Genomic DNA, 20,583 nt, shown 5'->3' on the forward strand with positions numbered 1-20,583 from the left:
ACTTTGCTCCATATGGCGTTAAAATTATATCTTCGTAATTCGGTCGAATTTTACTTGCTACGATGAAATTATAAGTCACGGTTAATCGAGCAAATAAACCGATCAATATCTTCATTTATTTATCCCCCTTCGTAAATCACGTTCACTTATTTCTCGATCCATCGTTTCTCGTATTTACTTATTTTTCCGATTCGTTTATCCACTCGGTATCGACGATTCGTTTCTTCTTTTATCTCGATTTCCTCCACTCACGACTTAACAAAAATTTATCATTAATTTTTAAAAGTAAACCCTATAAAAAAAGTTATTAAAATTATTAACACTCGATATCGATGATTCTTCTCTCTTCACGATATCCCTTTTCCTCCACGCACGACTTAAGAAAAATTTATCGTTAATTTTTGAATGTAGACGCTATGAAAAAAAGTCAGTAGAAAATTGAAAACGGATCGAGAACCGCTGCTCAATTCCGTTCCAAAACAAATTCTCTCTCTCCCTGCATTCGAAATGAGCGAGAAGGATTCTTACCTTGAATATGTTGTAGTAGAGAAACACCATGATGATGCAAGGTATGTAGAAGCTGGATAGGCTCGAGTATATGATAAAGTCTGTATTGTAGAAGAGGCATTGGTCCGGTGTCCGGTCGGGGGTGTTATTCAAGCCGAGAACAATCGGGCTGCCGATCGCGGCAGATATCGCCCAGACCAACAGTATCGTCAACCACACTCTTCTATTGTTCTTGTGCTTGGCGTATTTTATCGGCTGGGTCACTGCTATGTATCTGCAATTCAAATTCATCCCGCGTATCGTACACTGTCCCCCTCCCCCTCTCGCTTGATGGGCATTACGTTACCGCAAATCGACGATGGATCCACTAACACCTTCCTAACTCCCCCCCTCGCCCCCTTTTCCGGGCGAATGGCTTGTTCAATTTATTATTTTCCAGCTACTGACCGACCAGGATTTCGTAATGGTAATTCTGTTTTCCCTCTTCGAGAAGTATCTTTTGGAAAATTTTCAATTTTCGGGAATAAATTTTTTAAGGATCGAAATATTATTCGGATGTAATATTTCTAACGATCCAAGTGAACGAATAGAATAGTCGCGGATGAATAGAAATTGAGGTAATTGGAAAAATTTTGTATTATCTTCGGTGTGTGTGAGAATTGCGTGTAAAAAGTTGACAGTGTTGTTTCGTTGAGTCGTATATCCGGAAAAGAATGGAATTAGAATTCAATTCGAAATAATCGTAGTGGTATTAAGTTTAGTTTCTAATAAAATTGTATCCTCGAATCGTGTTCTCGAGTTAATTTCACGAGAGAGAAGAAAATTCCGATTTATTCCGATCGATCAAGATTGTCTAATTCCTCCCCCCCTTCCATCTTTCTAATTGCTCACACCATCTTGCGACGAGACGAAATTAATCACATCGAATCGAGAAGCGGAAAGAAAATCATGATTAATTAAGTTAAATTACTGGTGCTTGTTCTTGAGGATTTCTGGAAGACGGATGACAAGGGACGGATTTAGATTCTCCGAGTTTAAGGGAGAATCGCGGCAGGATCTTTAATAAAGTGCACCCATTTTTCCGCATCGCGACACGAATATTTTAACATGCAAATGCGAAAAACTCGGTATTAATCATTCGACTGTATCATTCGCCGATGAATGCCCGTCTTCCCTTCTTACGACTCGATATGTCCAAGTTATTTTCAATCTGTATCGATAGGAATTTATGAGATCGCTTTTGATACACAGTTCCAAAGGGACAACAAAAAAAAAAAAGAGGAAAAAGAAGAAGATAAAACGGAAAGAATCTAATTCTCGCAACTTTGATATCGAATAAATTCTATGAATTGCTCGTAAGTTGATCTATCGATTTTATTCCAGCCACGTTTCGTTTCGGAAAAACAAACGATAGGTTTCGTAAATTTGAAAGAATAACGGAAAGAAAAGAAAAAAAAAAAAAAGAAAAAACCACGAAACTGATCGACCTCCCTTTCGACGATGGTTATTTCGAAACCTTGACGAAACATGATTTACAGAAATAGCAGACGTCCCTTTCAACTCTAGGTCGTTTCACAGAACAAACTCTGGTCCTTTTCTCTCCGGAGTTTCGTCCGAATTATTCCTGTCACGTAAACCGGTTAAATCAAGCTCCATCCTTTTTCAAGATTTTCGCTGCTTTCTCGACAATCCCGGCTACGTAATTTTCCCGCAATCGTGCAAAACAAATGCAATACAGGCGGCAGTTGTATTTTATTTCGTAGAAGAGCTTCGAATTTACGTTTATTACGTCCCCTCCTCTGTCCATCACTTTCCATCGACGTCGAGAAAACGTTCGTAAATCGGTTCGACCCACGTTTCGTCCACGAACGCGTTCCACCAATCCGTGTGTCTCTTTTGGCTTCTCCACGGATAGCAAGGTATTTATGGGAAGGTACGATTGACAAAACGTTGTGAATGGATTTCGAAGAAAGGGATCGGGGATCAGCCTCTCCTCCCTTTTCTTTTTTCTTTTTTCCTTTTTTTTTTTTTTTTTGAAAATGGGACGCTCACCTGTCTATCGAGATTGCTACGAGATTGAAGATGGAACTGGTGCTGCACGTGACGTCCATTGCGATGTAAAAGTCACAGACAAAGCCGGGCAAGCTCCACGAGCCGTTTACCTGAAAAATGAATGAACCAACTGTGAAGATTAAAACTCACCACCAATCGTGCCAATTCGGATTAGCCTCCCTTGTTCTACGGATTGGGGGATCCAAGCGTTTCGTAGCGAATTATCGATCGAACGATTCATCGAGCTCTCCGTTCATGCGAATAATCAGGCGGGTAAACGGCACGAGTATTATCAATTGGGTCGATTCGAATTATAAATCTTTAAGACTGGCGAAGGAAAGAGAATCGATTATTTATTCGATATATAACTGATCCAAAAAAAAGTAAATTAATTAAAATTTCGAGTTAAGTCATTTTAAACGACAATTTTATTCAAAATGCTATATGTACAACATTTATTTTATATGATAATTCCGAATCATGAGTGGCTTTTCTACTTGCCCGACTATAACGCGTTTATACTACTTATCCGCTTCTCGCGTGCATACATGTTCGTCTGATCCAGATTGACCTACGCTACTCCTCTCACTCTGATTACATTACTCGATTAACCATGATTTACTCGTACCTCATCGGTTGCTCCATTATCCTCGAGAATATACCATATATCATTCCATCAACGAATTCCTCCACGGATTCTCAAAAAATAAAAAATAGCTAAATTGGAAATGAGAAGACAAAATTGTTTTCGCTTCGAGTGTACGGTACACATCGAACAATCATCTCTGAACAATAGATAAAAAAAAGGGAGGGAAAAAAGAGGGGAAAAAAGATCGCTGTTTTTTTTTTTTCGAACAAACGATATCCCTCGTTTCCGTCTTTATGCTTCCGCTTCGTCATCCGTCTTTTTATTTTCGAAATCACATCCGTGCTCGCGATAGCTCTCCTTCCGTGCGTACCTATACCAAAGCCTGTTCCGTGATTTATTTGGAACAGCCGTGCCTCGAGTACGAAATCGGGCGCGGTCGAAACACGCCTATCACCGCCGGCTATGCGTACACGCTGTCTCCATTTTCTGTTAAACCGGCGGATTTCACAGCGTTGAATTTCCTACCCGTGTTATTATTCACCGTGGAATATACGCGGCATTTCTCGTTTCGGTTAAATTATTCGATGCTTTCGCCAATGGCTCGCTATTTTTCCTTTCTTCTCACGACGTATCCTTTCTCGCAATTTCCAACGATTCGAAAGAAACTCCTCGAAGATGAAAATTTAATTTTCACACCCGCGTGTACGAGGAAATTAACCTGCCGGATTTTCAATCTCTTCATCGATCGCGTTTCCCACGACACGAACGATAAATTCTTGGGAGGGAGAGGGATTTGAGAAAATGGCATTAAGTTGCGTATCTCGTAGTCCGGACATCATATTGATCGAACTGCTATATTTTACGTATAAGCAGAGCAGAAACACGACCAGACTATCGATATTTTATGACATTGTTACATCACTGAAATATATAACGGCGCATTCTTGCTTTCTCAAATAGTTTTGATTTACTAACTTTCACGGGAGCGTTATTCTTCTTTTTTTTTCTTTCTTTTTTTTTTTCTATTTTTTTTTTTGATATCGTATTTCGGTGTTTTTGCAATACTTTCCGAGCGCTTTGGATTATTTTTTTTTTCAGAAATCGTAGAAATATAGTATATATATATATATATATATATATATATATATATAGTATATATATATATATATATATATGACGTTAAACGTAGAAATTTATAACGCGGCTAACGATTAATTATTCTTTATCAGAGCTATTCTTTCATCCATATCAATTAAACAAGGAAATTTGTACGAGTGATAAAGAGCAGAGAAAAATCATTGCCTGGATACAAATTTTATACATAAAATATACCGGGTTTAAAATTTGTGTTCTATTTGTAAATTTGTTGAATAACTTTGAACATTTTGATGCATCGATTTGCACAATGTTACGTCTCTAACAATCGAACGATTGTTACTGTATTGTTTTATATCAGTTGCGCAAACGAGTTTTATCCAATTATAACGTGTAACGTATAATCCGTTGTTGTTTCAAAGGAAAATATATTTCTTTCTGCAAACAGGAATTCTCTAGGCAAAGAAGAAGTTAACAAACGTTCCACGTTTGTTAATCGTTAATTCCGATCAAAAACATTTTTTCACACTTTTATTTCACATATTGCCACCTTTATATGTTCGTTTACCCGCTTTTCAACCACGCTCGTATTAAAATAGAAACTTTAAATCGCTTTCTAAAAATTGTAAAAAAGAGAAATCGAAGTTGTAAAAAAGAGTACGAGGTGTAACGTTGTACACCAGTGTTAAACGAGTAGAATAAATCTTTATAGCAAGCCTTTTTACCACTCTTTTAATTAATTTTACGAACGAGCATCACTTTTTTAACGCGGAGATGAATAAAAGAATCGTAAAGAAAAAAGTTTCGTTTTACAGTTTGAAAAAAAGTAACAGCTCAGAAACAGATATCATTAAATTCTTCTCTGAAACATTCGCTCGATCATTTCAACCGCGAGTCCTCCGATTCGTTCGCGAATTTTTCATCGAGCACCAACTCGGTTCCAGTCGGTTCATTTCGACGGGACGAGCAAATTGATCAGGTAGACGACACGTCGTTAATTGAGGGGCACAATCGCAAATCCCTGTGGCGTGGCCCGTATACACCGGAGTAAACATCGGTTGTAATCTTTGCGCGAAGTTGAGCCCCGGCCAAAACGCCAATAAACTATTTAGGACGAAGTAATTTAAGAGAGACGTGAGCAACTCGAACAGCTGCTCTGTAACCAACACTTGTTATCCGATCCACATTGTTCCACTTCCGTTATCCTTATTACTTATGAAACAAAGTATGCAAAATTCCATCCAACGCGTTTCACTCTGTACTAACAAAGCCTCGTTTTAAACCTGCAAATACAGATTATTATCGCATTCCCTAATTTTCTTTGATGAATAATTACACGCTTAACCCACTTAACCAACCCCAATAAAGGCACAACGACTTTACCGAGGAATTTTAGAAATTGACCGTGAACTAATTATAAAACGGCTCATCGTAACGTATCGTATCCTTTTTCTCGAAAATTATATCTCCAAATCGAATTTTATCCCGATAATTTTATCCAAATTTCCTTCTAACTTATTTATTTCGATCGATATAAATGCAATCGAATTTTTCCTTTACGAATCTTCCTTTTTTTATTTTTATTTTATCATACCATACACTTGGGCCATGGCCGTTCTCAGCTAGCCCACACGTTTATAGCACGGTATTAATAATACCCGGGAAGATAAAGTAGAGGAACGACGAAAGATTATCCCCATTTCTAGCCGCGGAAGAGGTGCGTTTTATATCCTCCAGCTTTATATTTTAACCGTATAACTTTGCATTCGAAGCCTTCTCTCTCTCTCTCTCTCTGCCAAGGGGTTAAATGAGCCATAACTCCTCGTTGCGTGTTGCTCGGTAACGCAACTCTCCTCCCTTGTCGAGAGGGGACTCGCGTCGACGCGCTTTCTAAATAGAAGCGCGCCAACAATGTCGGACAATTAATCCTCGAATACGTCGAACAAATAATAACCAACTGCTTGATCGTCTTAACACGCCGAACGAAATCATCATTTGTGTTACATTGCTAAGATCTTCGCTTGTCACCTCCACACGAACAGTTGGAATGTTTGCCGAGCAACGAGTGGCACAACTGTTGAGATTTTTGCTTTAATTCGTTCCAATATCGAAAATGGAAAAATGGAAAAGTCATATAGACATCAACTTTTCGTTTTCTTTGTACAGAACGCTTTGAAGTTTTACGTTCTAAATAATTTTTTTAATAAACCACTTTTGTATTATAACGATTCAATAATTTTATTACACTTATGTGTATTTTTACCTACGACGATCCTTCGCAAGTGGTCAATGCGTTAAGAATCTTTAAAATTTTCGTCACTCTCTGCGCGATTAATTGATTGTCGAATTTATGCGGAAAGGAAGAAACTGTAAATGATGGAGATGGCTTGTGAAGGATCGCAATTGGCGGATTGGATCACGGTTTTATTCAGTTACTGATAAATAATTTGAAAGCATCAGTTTCTATTGCCTTTTGATTTTTGATGTCGAGTGAATAGGTCGAGGTTAAAACTTCCGTTCGATCTAATCTCTCTCTCTTCTCGCAATCAAGTGATTTGTAGCCAAGAAGATTATAATTGGAAAGCATAATAGGCCGGTCAACCTTATTTCAGTGAGCTTAAAGAGGGATATATAAGGAGAACAGCGAAGAGATAGCTTCTCTTGTTAATTGTAACATCGATGATTTGCGAAGGGGATTTTTGTTTGATTCGCTGATCAAACACGCGTATTAATCGTATCTCAAATCACGTGGAAGTGGATAATTTGCATTATACGATATAGCTAGGTTGAAATCTAGAATACAATAGGCAGACGAGGTTTACAATAGGCAGGGATATTTCATTATTTATATTGTATCAGTGTGTGGAACTAAGTTGATGATTTATATATATATATTTCCAGGATTTTGTTAATTCTCGTAACATCAAGATATAATGTTATTCTTCGTATTATTATTGCTCAATTTTATTTATACACAAGATAAATATTGGTTACTTAATGTAATGTAAGGTTTTAAACGATGGGATAGATAGGAAATTAAGAAGCGAGGCGAAAATAAATTAGCTTCATAGAAAGTTGCGCTTCGTGGTACTCCTGTTTCGATGTACTCCGTATAATGTACTCGAACGTGGTGTATAATACAGATCATATATGCACTACGCTTGATTGGTTGCAGAGGACGTCAAGGACACGCGGTAACACACTCGAAATTGACTCGAGCATCGATATCAAGAGTTTAAGAGACAATACGGTTATTAATTTTCCTATAAAATGCATATTCCCTAGTCTCGTACCGTGCCAACTTGGAAAGAAATTTCTATCATCTTTATTTACAATTATAATTAATAAATAATAATCTAAAAATCGTCAATAATTGAAATCTTCCATCTCGACTCACTTTCTCTATCTTATTCCTCTGTTTCTCTCCTCCGTAAAAAAAATTTCTCTGTTTATTTCCAATGCGAGTACATTGATCGATAACGGGATTTCCTTTTTCCCCCCCAGTTCTATTCGCGAAAAATGACGAAAAATGTTATCCTCTTATATATACATTAAATCCGAAAGCGAAAATTCTCAAATTTTAACGAACCACTCTATTTCATATGTTCGCCAACGACCCCTGTAGATCCATCGAGAGAGAGAGAGAGAGAGAGCAGCTGCGAATATCGTTGTTTGATGGTCGTTTGGAAAATGAAGCCGTGAAAGTTTCAGAGAAAAACAGCGCGAACGTTGCTGCCGAAACTTAACGATGTTGAACAGGGAAAGAAAAGAGGGAACGTTTATTTTTTATATATAATAAATTGAAATTTAGAATACAATTATTATTACGCAAAATCTCTTTGTTAAAAACAGAAAAAATAATTGTTGATTCCTCGAACGTTCAAATAAATTTTAAATTTTTTAATTTGCAACATATCGATTCCCATATATAGGAAAACTTTGATAATTTTACATATGTATATTTTTTATTAAATTATAAAAAAGTTTATAAAAATAGATCTTTGATTTTATTTTTTAAATAAAAATATCACGACGGGAAAAATAAAACGTGTATATATTCAAAGATCGGCAAACATAGTTTCACGGCAAGTCAACAGACGTGTTTTTTATATTTCGACATGTTTTGATCGTTGTGCCCGATGAACAGATTCACGGATTACGTATGCAAACTGTTCGTTTGGACATTCATATTAAACCGGTGAATATTAACTTGTTGTCAGCTTCATTTGTACCGATTATTCCAGTTTTTCTTTCTTTTTTTTTTTTTTTTATCTACCCGCCGGAATATTCACTTCCTTCCTTTTACACCCGGTTGATATTTAAATCGAATGATCATTTTTTCGCATTCCCTGTATTTCACAAAAAAATATTTCCCGCATATACGCACTATCCATTGACAATTTTCCATTCTCTCGTGACTTGATTAAATCAGAATTTAGCCCGATATTTAATGTATCACTTTTCAACGTGCACCATATTTAAAACGCGTCCAGAATTCAATCCGAGCGATTCAAACGAACGAATTTCCATTTTTCATACAGTTCGCCGTCAAATATCTCGAAAGGAGACGTGATGTTAGAGGACGTGTCGAGAGTTGATCTTAACGAATAATAATCAACGCTCTTGCTACTTTTTGCCAATTAACGAATAAGAGAATACGAAAACTTCACGAGGATCTCAACGCGGTTCTCTGTGAAGACGCGTTGAAAGTATCCAACGATAAAAATAATCGTCGTTCTGATTCCTCGCAAAAAAAGAAAAAAAGAAAAGAAAAGAAAAGAAAAGAGCAATCCTCTCGAAAACCCCTGAAATATACATATAAGGTATCCCATAAATAGCCGTGCGAGTTTGCGGCGATAGAAAGCGGAAGCGGGCGAGTGTATTTTCCACGTATCATGTCAGCCGCTTAAACGGGTAACGGCGTCCCTATTAATTCTCGTATCGAGCGGATGTTCGTACTCGAAGCGATTCACCCGCTTCGTAATTCAATGACACGCGGCAGAGGGTCGCAGGGGCGAGGGTTGCGGCGCCACGAGGACGCGGAGGCCTAAAATTGATTTCGAATTGATATAATCGGCAAAGGTAAGCCGAGAGGGGTGGGATCGAGGGGGAAACTGGGCGAGTTTGGGCCGCGATCTCTCGCGCACGTGGGATCGAAGGGAGGGCGAATTTGGAGAAATTAGAGAGGGAAGAGATGGATGAACGACGAGGATGGATGGATCGACGAGGGCGCGAAACCTCGGAGGGGGTAGTAAGTGGAGATAAGGGATATCTCGTCGTGGAGTTGATGAGAGAGAAGGTTGGATAGAAATGGTGGAAACGAGTCGAACTGACGGGAAGATGGAAGATCTTGGTATTATCTTGGTGGGGATGGAATCGTGCGAATTATTTGCAAAGCGTAATGGATAGGATGCCGCTGTTCGATTCGCGGGAATCGGCGTTTCTCCACCGTCAAACGGTGCATTTGAGACGAGTGAAACTTTATCTCGCCTGGAATACCGTACCGAAAAGGCGACGGAGCTGCGACGCGAGCAAGTAAACAATACGAGGGTGAATTTCAGGGCCCAGTAAAATTCCGCGCAGACTCACTCTCTAACCTCGGACGTTGTTGTGGCGCGAGAGGTGATCGATCAGAGAAAGTCGAACGTAAGTGTTGGCTTCCTGGTCGCTAGATAATTGATTTCTATAGCTATCTCTTCGTTTCGATCTGGACCGTACACAGAAATTGCTCTTTTCGTGATAAATTTAGCAAAGATCGGTGGTGTACTATTGATTAGTAATTGTGCGAGTGTTGTGTAGTTTTTCTTTGAAAAATTTTGCTTCTTTTTTCTTTTCTTTTGTGAAAAATTTCATTGCAACTGATGGAAATGTTAATTATTAATTCGAACGACTGTAGTATCAAGTAAAGACATTAGGGATATTGAGAGGTTGAGAAATAAAGTTTTACTTTTCACGATAGAAGAGAAAATAACATCAATGAACGATTTAATATAGGGTTGCCTGGTCGAAACTTGACACGTGGATAAAAGTGGAAGTTGTTATTATTTTTAAAACCTCTGTGTCGATCCCTCAAAGGATAATCATTAAACTATGCGTTCATTAAAGTTATGATATTTTCCGTGTGCGTCGCTATTTTTTTCTTTGAAGCGCAAAGTTAAACAAACGAAAATTTATTTCGTTCTTTTTTCTTCTTTCTCATTTTCATAGCGTAAAATAATTTAACGATTATCCGCTGTCGTTAATCGGGAATTAACCCGAAGAAAACTAAGCTAAATTTTTGTTCGAGACAAATTTTTTTCGATTTTTCAAACGTCGTCTATTTCTCTCACATCTATTTTCAATTTTTATTTCGCACATCTTACACGTGCCGTGGATTACGAAAATTCTGTAGCTTATTTCTTTCGAGGAGACATTTTATCCACGTGATTACTTAGCGTGACTTCGACTCTGAAAACCGAAAGAAGAATCCATCGACGCTCGGTGGCGGAATAAAAATTCTTAGCGGTGTTCCACGGCCATTGCGAAAGTAATGGACCATCCTACCATCACCCAGAAATTCCAAGCCGACATTAAAAAGCCATTAAGTCGGTTAACGTGGAATTCCTTGATCCACGATTTTTTTTTTTTCAACTCATTGGTACAAGTTACCTTCTTGCCGCGTCACATTATTTTTCCAGGTTAAACTCAATTCCCCTAATGGTCTTCGTTCTCTTTTCGAGATAAAATGGATTTCGTTATCGCATAGCCCCATCCGTGTCTCTACGCTTTCGTATTTCGCCTCGAATCGAAGCCAAGACGATGACCAATAATCATCGAATCGTCTCCAATTGAGACCACGTCGCTTGTTTACAAAATCTTCCTCCGATAAAAAACAATTTTTCCCCTTCGAAGATGTGTACCAAAAGGTACACGAAGCACGTCCGTTTCAAGGACTCAGCGTCTATCCAACTTGTCTAAAATGCGCACGAAACGTGAGAGATACGAGAAAATGTTTCTCGAGGGTGTAAAGTCTGTCTGACGATGTTTGATCCCCGAAACTCGCGTTTTCGATCATTAAGTTCGAGAAAAAAGAAAAAGAAGAAAGGAAACGTGTCGAATTTCATTTCTACGCTCACGGATCGATCGAATATTTCGACGAGCAAGCAATGAAAATACATCGATCGATTTTATTTATTATTTGCACGCTCGTGAAAATTACCCTCGACGACCGCGGCGAGGGAAAAAGGAGAAAGCGTGGGAAAACTCGGGGAAATTGGATAAGTGATTCGCGTCAGAAAGTTATCTTGGTCATCAATTTCACCAACAACGAAATAAACGGCCGAGGTAATAACCTTTTTCTTGCATCCAACGTCGTATTTTGAAAATGGATATGACACACTATCGGCCCGCAATATCGCTTCCTCCAGATTTTATTGCAGATAGGATGAAGGGCCGATATTGCTTTCGACCGTTTCCGTCTGACCAGACGCCGACCATTATCACTCCACTTTGATACGTTTTCTTCTTCCCTTCCGAGCCAGTTCTTTTTCTTCGTCATCTTCTTCTTCTTCTTCTTTTTCATTCTTTTCTGGATCAGGAGTTGCGAAAGAAGTAAGCCACTGGGAATCGATTTATTATTCATCAGGAACAAGCGAAAATTCTTATAATTAATCGAGCGGATACGCTCGATTTCAAATGACATGGAAACTATGGGAACTCTCTTGGATATATAATTCAAAAGTTTCCAAGATCTCTTAAAAAAAAAATTTCAAACTATATCAGCTCGATATCAGAGCTGGGAATTGACCCAACTTGAAAAAGCAACTAGTTAAGAATAAAGTTTACTTCACGAAGTAATTACTCGTTAAAATGAATTGAATAACATTTATTCCGTAATAGTTGTTATAGTTGATCCGCTTTCTTTTTCGTATAACCTCGGCAATTACAATTATTCTTTCGAACAATAATAAATTGTCGAAATAACTTCAACTATTAAATCGAATTATCCCCCTCGTTGCTCGATATTCTTCACCTTGGAACTTATCCATTTTTCGTTTCTAATAAATCTAACCTTCTTTTCCTCTCTTTCTTCCCAAACGGACTGCGATTCTAACATTCAAAACTCTCCTTCCGCTCCAACTTTTTCTTGCGAATTTCACGTTGCGAATCGCGGCTACGAGTAAACAAGAAACCGTTTGTTAATCCTCGTTGTCACGTTGTGAAGGTAAAGTTGAGTAGTAGAGGTAATTCGTTGGGCGGGCGGTTTCACGAATGTTGAGGCGGTTCCACGGTTGGGTCAGGGCTGTTTCAGGTTTCGGACACGTAGTTACGACTAAGTCGGGGATCCGATTGAATTTACCTACCCTTCTAAACGTGGTAGCACGGGTATCCACGAGAAGAGAACCGGAGGATGACGTGAAGGAACTTTCCTCGAAACATTCGGGTTAACTTGTATTAATTCAGACGGCCAAGTTCGTCCAACTGTTTCCTTGACGTATTATTAAGTAATTGGAAAATTTGTATCAATATGACGGGTGAGAGAGAAAGAGAAAAAATTGTGAAATCGTCAAAAAACCGTATTCAAGATATACGCACGTATTGGATATCGAATGAGAAGAAGAAGGAAACAAAAGGAAGGAAAAATTAAACGATCGAAATAATAATATCGAGAGAAAGGAGGGATTTCGATTTTAACAATCAATATTGATACCAAGTTGAAACGGAGTTAATTAATTGTGCGATAAACGTAAAACGCACATCGTTCGGGGTCGGACGAGGAAACGAGGAAATGATACATTTACACTTAATATGTTTGATCACGATATTGAAGGCGAAATATCGTTGACTAGGAATCGTATCGGAATTTGTCCCACCACCATTTTCATATCCCGACCACGATTATAAATAGTCGCCGCTAATAATGCCAATTCTAATTTGACCTCTAATTCGAGCATTTAACGATGATGGGCGAGTATTAATTGTAATTGTAACACGAATAGATGCTTAAGGGGGGAGGGGAATAATGTATCGTAGTCGCGTTTCAATTTTGAAGCGTGTACTGCTATCGATACACGTCGCCTCGATGGATTTCATTTATTTTCGCGTACAGAATACGAATTCGATTAAACAGATTGACGTTCAAACAGATTTTATCAGATATTCAAATATTTCAAGCGGGCAGTATTTTTACCGTGCGATTAATTAAAACGTTTGTCCCCCCTTGATTTATAAGTAAACAATGGTGTTGCAATAAAACGACTTACGCGAATGGTTTTAACTGCGTTAAGCATTCGTCCCGTCTATCAACGAAAAAACCTTTGTCAATTTATCTGACAGGTTGACAGGACATTGCGTTTTCACCACCTCATCGCGTCCTCCCTCTAGACGCGTGAATCCATCTCGTCATACATCGAGGAGAATATCTAGCCAGGTTTATTTTTACAATGGAATTTACGCATTTTTGGAAATGTGTTTTCCCGCTCGGAACAGATCGATCTGATTGCCACCCATCGAAGGATTTATTTCGTGGACAAGTTGCGAATTATTCTTCTCAGAATTATTTCATCTTGAAGTATCGATCGAATTTGGAAAACATCATTTTACATAACTGAAAATTGAAAATTGTTTGAAGGTTCAATTGGAGAGCCGCAAAGTTTCCATCTTGCGAAGCGAAGGAAACGCTTAAGAAGATAATTATTCGAAGCCAATTCGAGCATTCGGAATAAGATAGTGAAATCGGTAATTTCTTCTGTCTCTTCTTTTTGAAAAATGAGGCGACTTTCGATAATCGCGAGATCGATAATAACACAAGGAAACGGAAGGAGGATGGAAGCGTCAAAGGTTCTCGTCGGCGGATCCTGTTACCAACTTCTGAGAATACTCGTTAGCATACAAGACTTTGGTGATAATGCTCATCTCACCTCGCATCCTGTCGAAATCCGAACCGCGTACACGACGACTTGGCAGCGTGTACTCTAGTTTTACACCACCTTTATCAATCCTTTATCAATTGGAAAAAATATCACGATTATTTTCATTTTATAAAAATTATTTATTAATTTTCATATGAATATAAGAAAGAAGATTTTGTTTAAACTATTGGAAAAAATAGTTTTAAGTTATTACCAAAATGGACGATGCGCAAATCAACGAATACGTGCATTAACGAATTAGACGTGCCGATGGAAACCGATGAAGTTAATCAGTAATACGGTTGGAACATTACCGAACTTCTGTGCATTCGAATCTCATAGGGGTTACAGTTGGTTCGTGGCAATTCTGCTTTGAAACTGGACACCGTCATAGTGCTTAAACCTGAATGTTCAGTCGTTATGTGATAGGAAACATGTCCATTGATAGTTGGTCCCTGTTTCAAGGAATTTGGCAGTTGCTAAAGCTATACCAAGTCCTCTAATATTATACCAAGTGTATAATACAATTCCAAATATATCTTATATTTGGAACTGAAACTATTTAAACTATTTATTAAAAAATAAAATTCTGCAGATCAATTGTTACGCGTTTTCGCGAAAAGTTAACGTAAGACAGATTTTTATTGAATATATAAAGTTTCCAATTGATAGGAAAATAGGTTAACGAATTGATCCTATTCTCGAATTTCGTTTAAAATTTTGTTCATCTAATAAAACGGAATGGAACGGTTCGGATCGAGTTTCCTGCGTGACTGTCATCTCTGATACAAAGTATCTTTTCTCGTGGCATTAATGATCCACAAAACGAGAACCTAATGACCCTTTTGTCGAGAAGTTTTCGAAAGAACGAAGGGAAACGAAACCGGCTCGCCCCTATGAAATCGAATCATTAAGGGCGACTCGTGGAAAGAAAGTTTGTTGGGCAAAAGGCGTCGAAGACGAATGAAAGAAAGGGGGACTTGTTGTAAAAGTTTCGAGATATTGGATCCACGGAGTCGTAGCCTGCGTCTGGTTAACGTCGAATTCCTTCCTTTATCGACTTTAATTTACGCCATAAATCGATCCTTTGATTCTCTCGCAACTTTGCCGAGTTTATAATTAATTTATTTTTAAAGCCGCGTTTAAACCTCCCCCTTTGTTTCTTCAATTTCCTCTCCAAATCTGTCTCCCGTTTCAATGGCGGTATAATCTCTTTCTTATTGGATTGATCGAAAAGTTTCTGCTGGATTTTTCTTCTTTCTTGTACATTTATTGGAAGTTTGCTTTAAGGATCTGTTCGAAAGGTAATTGAAATATATAGAGATGACGTTTCAACCGGTGAATAATACAAGGTTGTGAGAAAGTAATATTGGAAAGAATGATTAATATAACGTGACAAAATGATCTCTTTCGAGTGCTAATTTGTTCAAATATGAATTCTTCGTTTTTCCAGAAAATTCGGTAAAAAGAATTGGATCAAAATTAATGATAAAAGTAATTTTAACAATGAAATGAAAAATTAGTACTAGTAATTCTAATCATTTCTTTGAGCGAAAAATAACGATAAATCTTTCGTTTTAAGATTTTTCATCTGAAGTTTCAATGAAACAATACTCTATTACGGCGAATGAGAAATTAACAATACAATGCATCATGTTGAAGCGTTTATCATGTGAAACGCGCTGTAATGAACACGATCATAGATCCTCTAATCTCCGATTGTCTTCACGAGCATAATGCGAATTATGCATGATCTCTTCCAAAGGAGGCTTTCTCAAATATTTGCGCACACAAGAATCTATAAATTAGACCAATAGAATTTCCTTTATAATTCATTTCTCCAATTATCTTGTTGCAAGATTTGAAAAGCACGCCATCTTTGAACTTAATTCTCCCTTCGTAATATCCAAAAAATAAATATATATCCTTTCTTCATATTTGTGTAAAAATCGATGAATTTTTCATACATTTCATCTGCCACACGTGATTTTATTTAAAAATAATCGCGACCAACTTCTCTGGGAATTGTCATTACAGATTGGAAATTTTTCTGAGATTTATAGCTCATATATAGTGGCGATGTTTATCCAGCTACATTTATTCGAAACGCGCCGACGATGTATTCAAGAAAGATGAAAACAATGCGGCAAATCGGAAAACTTTGGAAACGACTTCTTACCCCGGGAAGGACAAATGATCCACAATCATGGAGATTCCAACTTTACCAATCGCACGCTACAGACGTTGCAACTTGGGCTGGCAACTTTGTTAAAGCACTTTAATCATAAAAGTTTCTTCGCGTATTTACTTTCTATAGCCATTTCATTAAATCGTAGAAACGATACGACTTGTTCGATGGCAACAAAACATTCTCATCGGTACGGCATTCATTTCCTCGAAATTAATCCCTTATTTTTCTTTCATTCGTATACACTGCGTTATTTCCGGGAATTATTAATTATTCGAGTTATTAATAAGAACTCGAAACGGAAGAAAATGAAATGGAGAGAAACGAAGATTCTAATTTACGCTTGACCCATTATCCTATTTAATAATCGCTATAAATATTTTTTTAACGTTCGTAACGTCAATTGAGCGATCTCGAAATGAGAATTTTTTTAATTAGAAAAATATATTTTCCGTTTATAAAAATTCAATTTGTAAAATCTATAACTGGTGGAGAAGGAAAACAAAAATTTAAAAGGAAAAAAATATTTTAATTATTATTAAAATTGTAATTCTATTTCCCCGCTATATTTTGATATTTTTATTTACAACGCGAAAAAAAAATATGATATTAATTAACAAAGTGTACAGAATTTTATTTATCATTTAATTCATATGGAAATAGGGAACTGGACGGTGTTATAAAAAAAAAAGTTTATTATAAAAATTTTTTTCGGAGAAAAAGGTATGCGTGGGTATAATGGGTCGAAAAAGCAACTTCATCACCGACCGAAACAAGGACGAAGCGTGATACCGGAACGTGTGAAATTCATCACGGGTTTATGCTCGAAATATTACTTCGTTAGCAAGCATGGCAAACAAGGGCGACGAATCGGAAACAGTGTAGTTGGAAATTCTTTTCGTCTTTCAATAGATCATGAACCGGGTATAACAAACGGCGAAAGAGACAAAAAGCATCGTTTGCTCATGGCTCAATTCTCGTATAGATAATTCATTTTATCCGTGCAAGAAAACAGGTCCCGTTTCCTCTTATCGGAAATAGAAAGATGGAAGATAATCTCGAACGATGGACGTTGACGTTGGAACTTTGATGTTTGACAAGGATGAATCGTTATTTGATCATTTATCATGGCAAAATTATCTCTTAAAAGAAAAGAAAAAAAATATATTACAAATTTTCACGACTTCTCTATTTTCGTACAAAAACGTATTCTTATAATAATTAAATAAAGATGTAAAATGTAAAATCAAACCAATTTGAAATTTAATTTTAAATAATCATAATAAAATTGATGAAGTATTTTAGTAACGATTGACAAGTGTAATAAATTAAATTTAAAAGAATGATTAATACGAGAGACATATGTTGTACTCTTCATGCATAATTTTGACATGGTTTTTTAATCTAAATAATCCTATGTTTATTTACACAACGTTGATTTACATGATCGTTTAAAAAAAATGATTGATTGATTGGTTCTCATTTTTTGTTGTTTCAATTATCTTATTCGTATCGAGTTTTAAAAAAACAGGATATTCGAAGCGAAGTTTATTAATTTCTTTTGTTTTTCATTGGTCTTGAGTTTTCTTATTATTTGTTCGTAAAGAACAAGAATTTTTTCTACAATTCATGAAGAAATGTATGATCGATGAAAAATCGATGAAAATATATCCAATATATTTGAACTTCCTAAGGAAGCTAAGAAAAACCTTCTATCGTTCTTGAATAGGATCTTTTAGAATATTTTTAAAGGGTATTTTCAAAGAAAATTTTTAAATGATTCTCTTTGAAATTACGAACCTTTGAGTTGAAATTGGTTTAATATTTTTCATTACAAAGCAGGCCAGTTTTTGATGAGGCAACACAATTTAAAAAATAAAATAGATAAACAGAAATATTATCAAAAATATATAATATTGAAGTTAATTTGATTTTACGAGATAATACATTTTAATATATAAAACAAAAGAAAAAAAAAAAGAAAAAATACGTAATCAATGCGATAATATAACGATAATTCCCTTTCTTCGGCTTTTTCAAAATGTTGTAGTGGGAATTGTTTCGATCTTTTCTCACATAGTCCCAGAACAACTCGAATGGTCAATTCGCTGAAAAATCCCGATCTACGGATATCGGTTTCTCTCTCCCCAAGGATATACTACGTGCATCAAGTTGATTGATTTTACTTCAAATACGGTAAATTCGAAGTATAGATATAGATTACCAATAAACGTAAACTATTACCAGAGAAGTTGATAAAAAAAGAAAAGTTATTCTAAATTGATAATAGATAATAACAAAAAATTATTTTTAATGATTTAATTTTGTCGAGAATACGCAGAATATTAAATTTCAACGTCGATGATTCACGCGGTCGAAAGATATAGCGTGTATACATTACGTACGAAATTTTATAAGCGAGTGGTGACCTCAAGCGGACATAATTAATACGAACGAGGAAAGTCGTAGACAGAGTTCCAATATGGCGCGTGAGTGTAAACACGTGTGGCGCGAATCATTCGTGACGTGTTCCTAATTTTTCATCTCTCGTGTTTATTTCATTTTAAAATGTATCCTGATTGTTCATTTTCGGCAATGTGATCGATTAATAGTGCATTCTTGTGATATTTTGCGAACATTTATGTGAAACAGGATTCAACTCGACGTTTTCAATGATTGGCTTCTATTCTTCCAAATCAGCTACGTTTACTGCGCAATAGAAAAGGTAAGTGCCTACAAAAACGTATACAAATAATACAATTTACGCATAACCTACCATGCTTCGTTTTCAATGTTGTTGAATGTTGTTTATATATTTTCTAAATATGATATATCGATATCTCGTTCGTATTCATTAATATTTCTTTATTTCTATCATTTTATCAATCTTTTCTCGTACGACCTAACCAATACTTTTTGGAATACAAATAAATACTCCAAAAAGTCAGTTCAAAATTATTATTAAATGATTATTCTCAAAATAATATTCACTCACGAAAACAATTTTCAAATATAGTTTTATTCTCATATCCTTTAAAATATCGAAATGTAAATTTAACTTTAAATGAAAGTATAAACCGATCGATACGTCATCTACATTCGCACCTTCGAAATACAATCGAAACGGAAATCTAACTTTCTATTGAAGCATGAATCGAACTATAGTCCATTTATACGAGAAAAGTAATCGTGTGCTGCGAGATATACACGAGCGAGGCGTAGTTCGTTAATATCCCCAAAGAATGAGTGGCGAACTAGCCGGGTATCATTAAATTGCACCGCTTCAACTTGTAATCCGCATGGTTCACGAAGTTAGGGATCGGCGCGTATGTTGGTGCGCATGTGTGTACAGTTGATTGGTCGGTACACTGAAAATGTGCTTTGCTGGCGTCACCGTTGCCAATCGAATTAACGCTGATTACGGTTCATTTGATATCATCCTCTGCACCGCGCTATTGTGCAATATGACAACCGAGCTTGAAATATTTCTGCATAAATTTACGATGCCAATGGAAGACAAAATGGGGGAATAATGACGGGCGCGACGTACACGCGCGTATGCGAGTAATTACCTGAATATAAAGTCGCTTAAACGATCAATTAACATTGTTGCGAGTGATAAACGTTTCGGGCTATGTTTTGGACGAATTTGTTTTGCTAAATCGAGAGCCCGGCCCATTGAATCACGAAAACTCGAAATTGAATAATGAATAGCTACACCTCCAATGACCGGAACCGGAAATTTGAATTGCGGTGGTGTGGCTGATGTAAAATCTGTGATCGTAGAGTAGACAATGGTGAGAATATAAGTAGTTCATTTAACGTGACCTTGAGTAAAAATATTAAAGAAAAATTACATGCTCTCTCATTCTTAGAATTTTAAATTTCTGATAATATTCGAACATAAAAAACGATATTTCAATTTGCATTGGTTCGTGACTTTTCTACACTTATTCGAAGAATCGATATTGAAGCATGCTTTTAAGCCTTTTCGCGATTATAAACGAAATTTTGCTTTTAATCGAACATTTTGATCGTTTTTATAAAAAAAACTTTGTAGCTCAATTATATTTTTATTTCTGCTTATAGTGAAGGGAATTGATATCGATACGAGGGAAAGTAAAATTGACAGAAAATTATATAAATTAAGATGTAATTTTATAAAAATTCTTGGTTTACAAATCTTTTTTCCATTCAATAAATCTTCCTATTATAATCACAATAGTTGATTATAATTACGATTTTTTGTACCATCGTATTCA

The 20,583-nt window shown here is 36.5% G+C and overlaps 2 protein-coding genes across 9 annotated transcripts in view; one reads left to right on the plus strand and one right to left on the minus strand.

Annotated features, from left to right (window-relative positions):
* Positions 1–20,583, minus strand: part of LOC108001555 (dopamine D2-like receptor) — a 136,946-nt gene that overhangs the window by 14,571 nt on the left and 101,792 nt on the right. For all 5 annotated transcript variants that reach the window (XM_062079513.1, XM_062079515.1, XM_062079517.1 and 2 more), the window contains exons 3-4: positions 2,560–2,669; positions 529–781 (exon numbers count right to left, since the gene is read on the minus strand). In XM_062079513.1, coding sequence (XP_061935497.1) covers positions 529–781; positions 2,560–2,669 — 363 coding nt within the window. The remainder of the gene's footprint in view (positions 1–528; positions 782–2,559; positions 2,670–20,583) is intronic.
* Positions 18,796–20,583, plus strand: part of LOC108003606 (igLON family member 5) — a 361,825-nt gene continuing 360,037 nt past the window's right edge. For all 4 annotated transcript variants that reach the window (XM_062079528.1, XM_062079525.1, XM_062079526.1 and 1 more), the window contains exon 1: positions 18,796–19,046. The gene's annotated coding sequence lies outside the window, so the exon portion shown is untranslated. The remainder of the gene's footprint in view (positions 19,047–20,583) is intronic.

The sequence above is a fragment of the Apis cerana genome, linkage group LG9, assembly GCF_029169275.1.
Source record: "Apis cerana isolate GH-2021 linkage group LG9, AcerK_1.0, whole genome shotgun sequence".
Taxonomy (NCBI): domain Eukaryota; kingdom Metazoa; phylum Arthropoda; class Insecta; order Hymenoptera; family Apidae; genus Apis; species Apis cerana.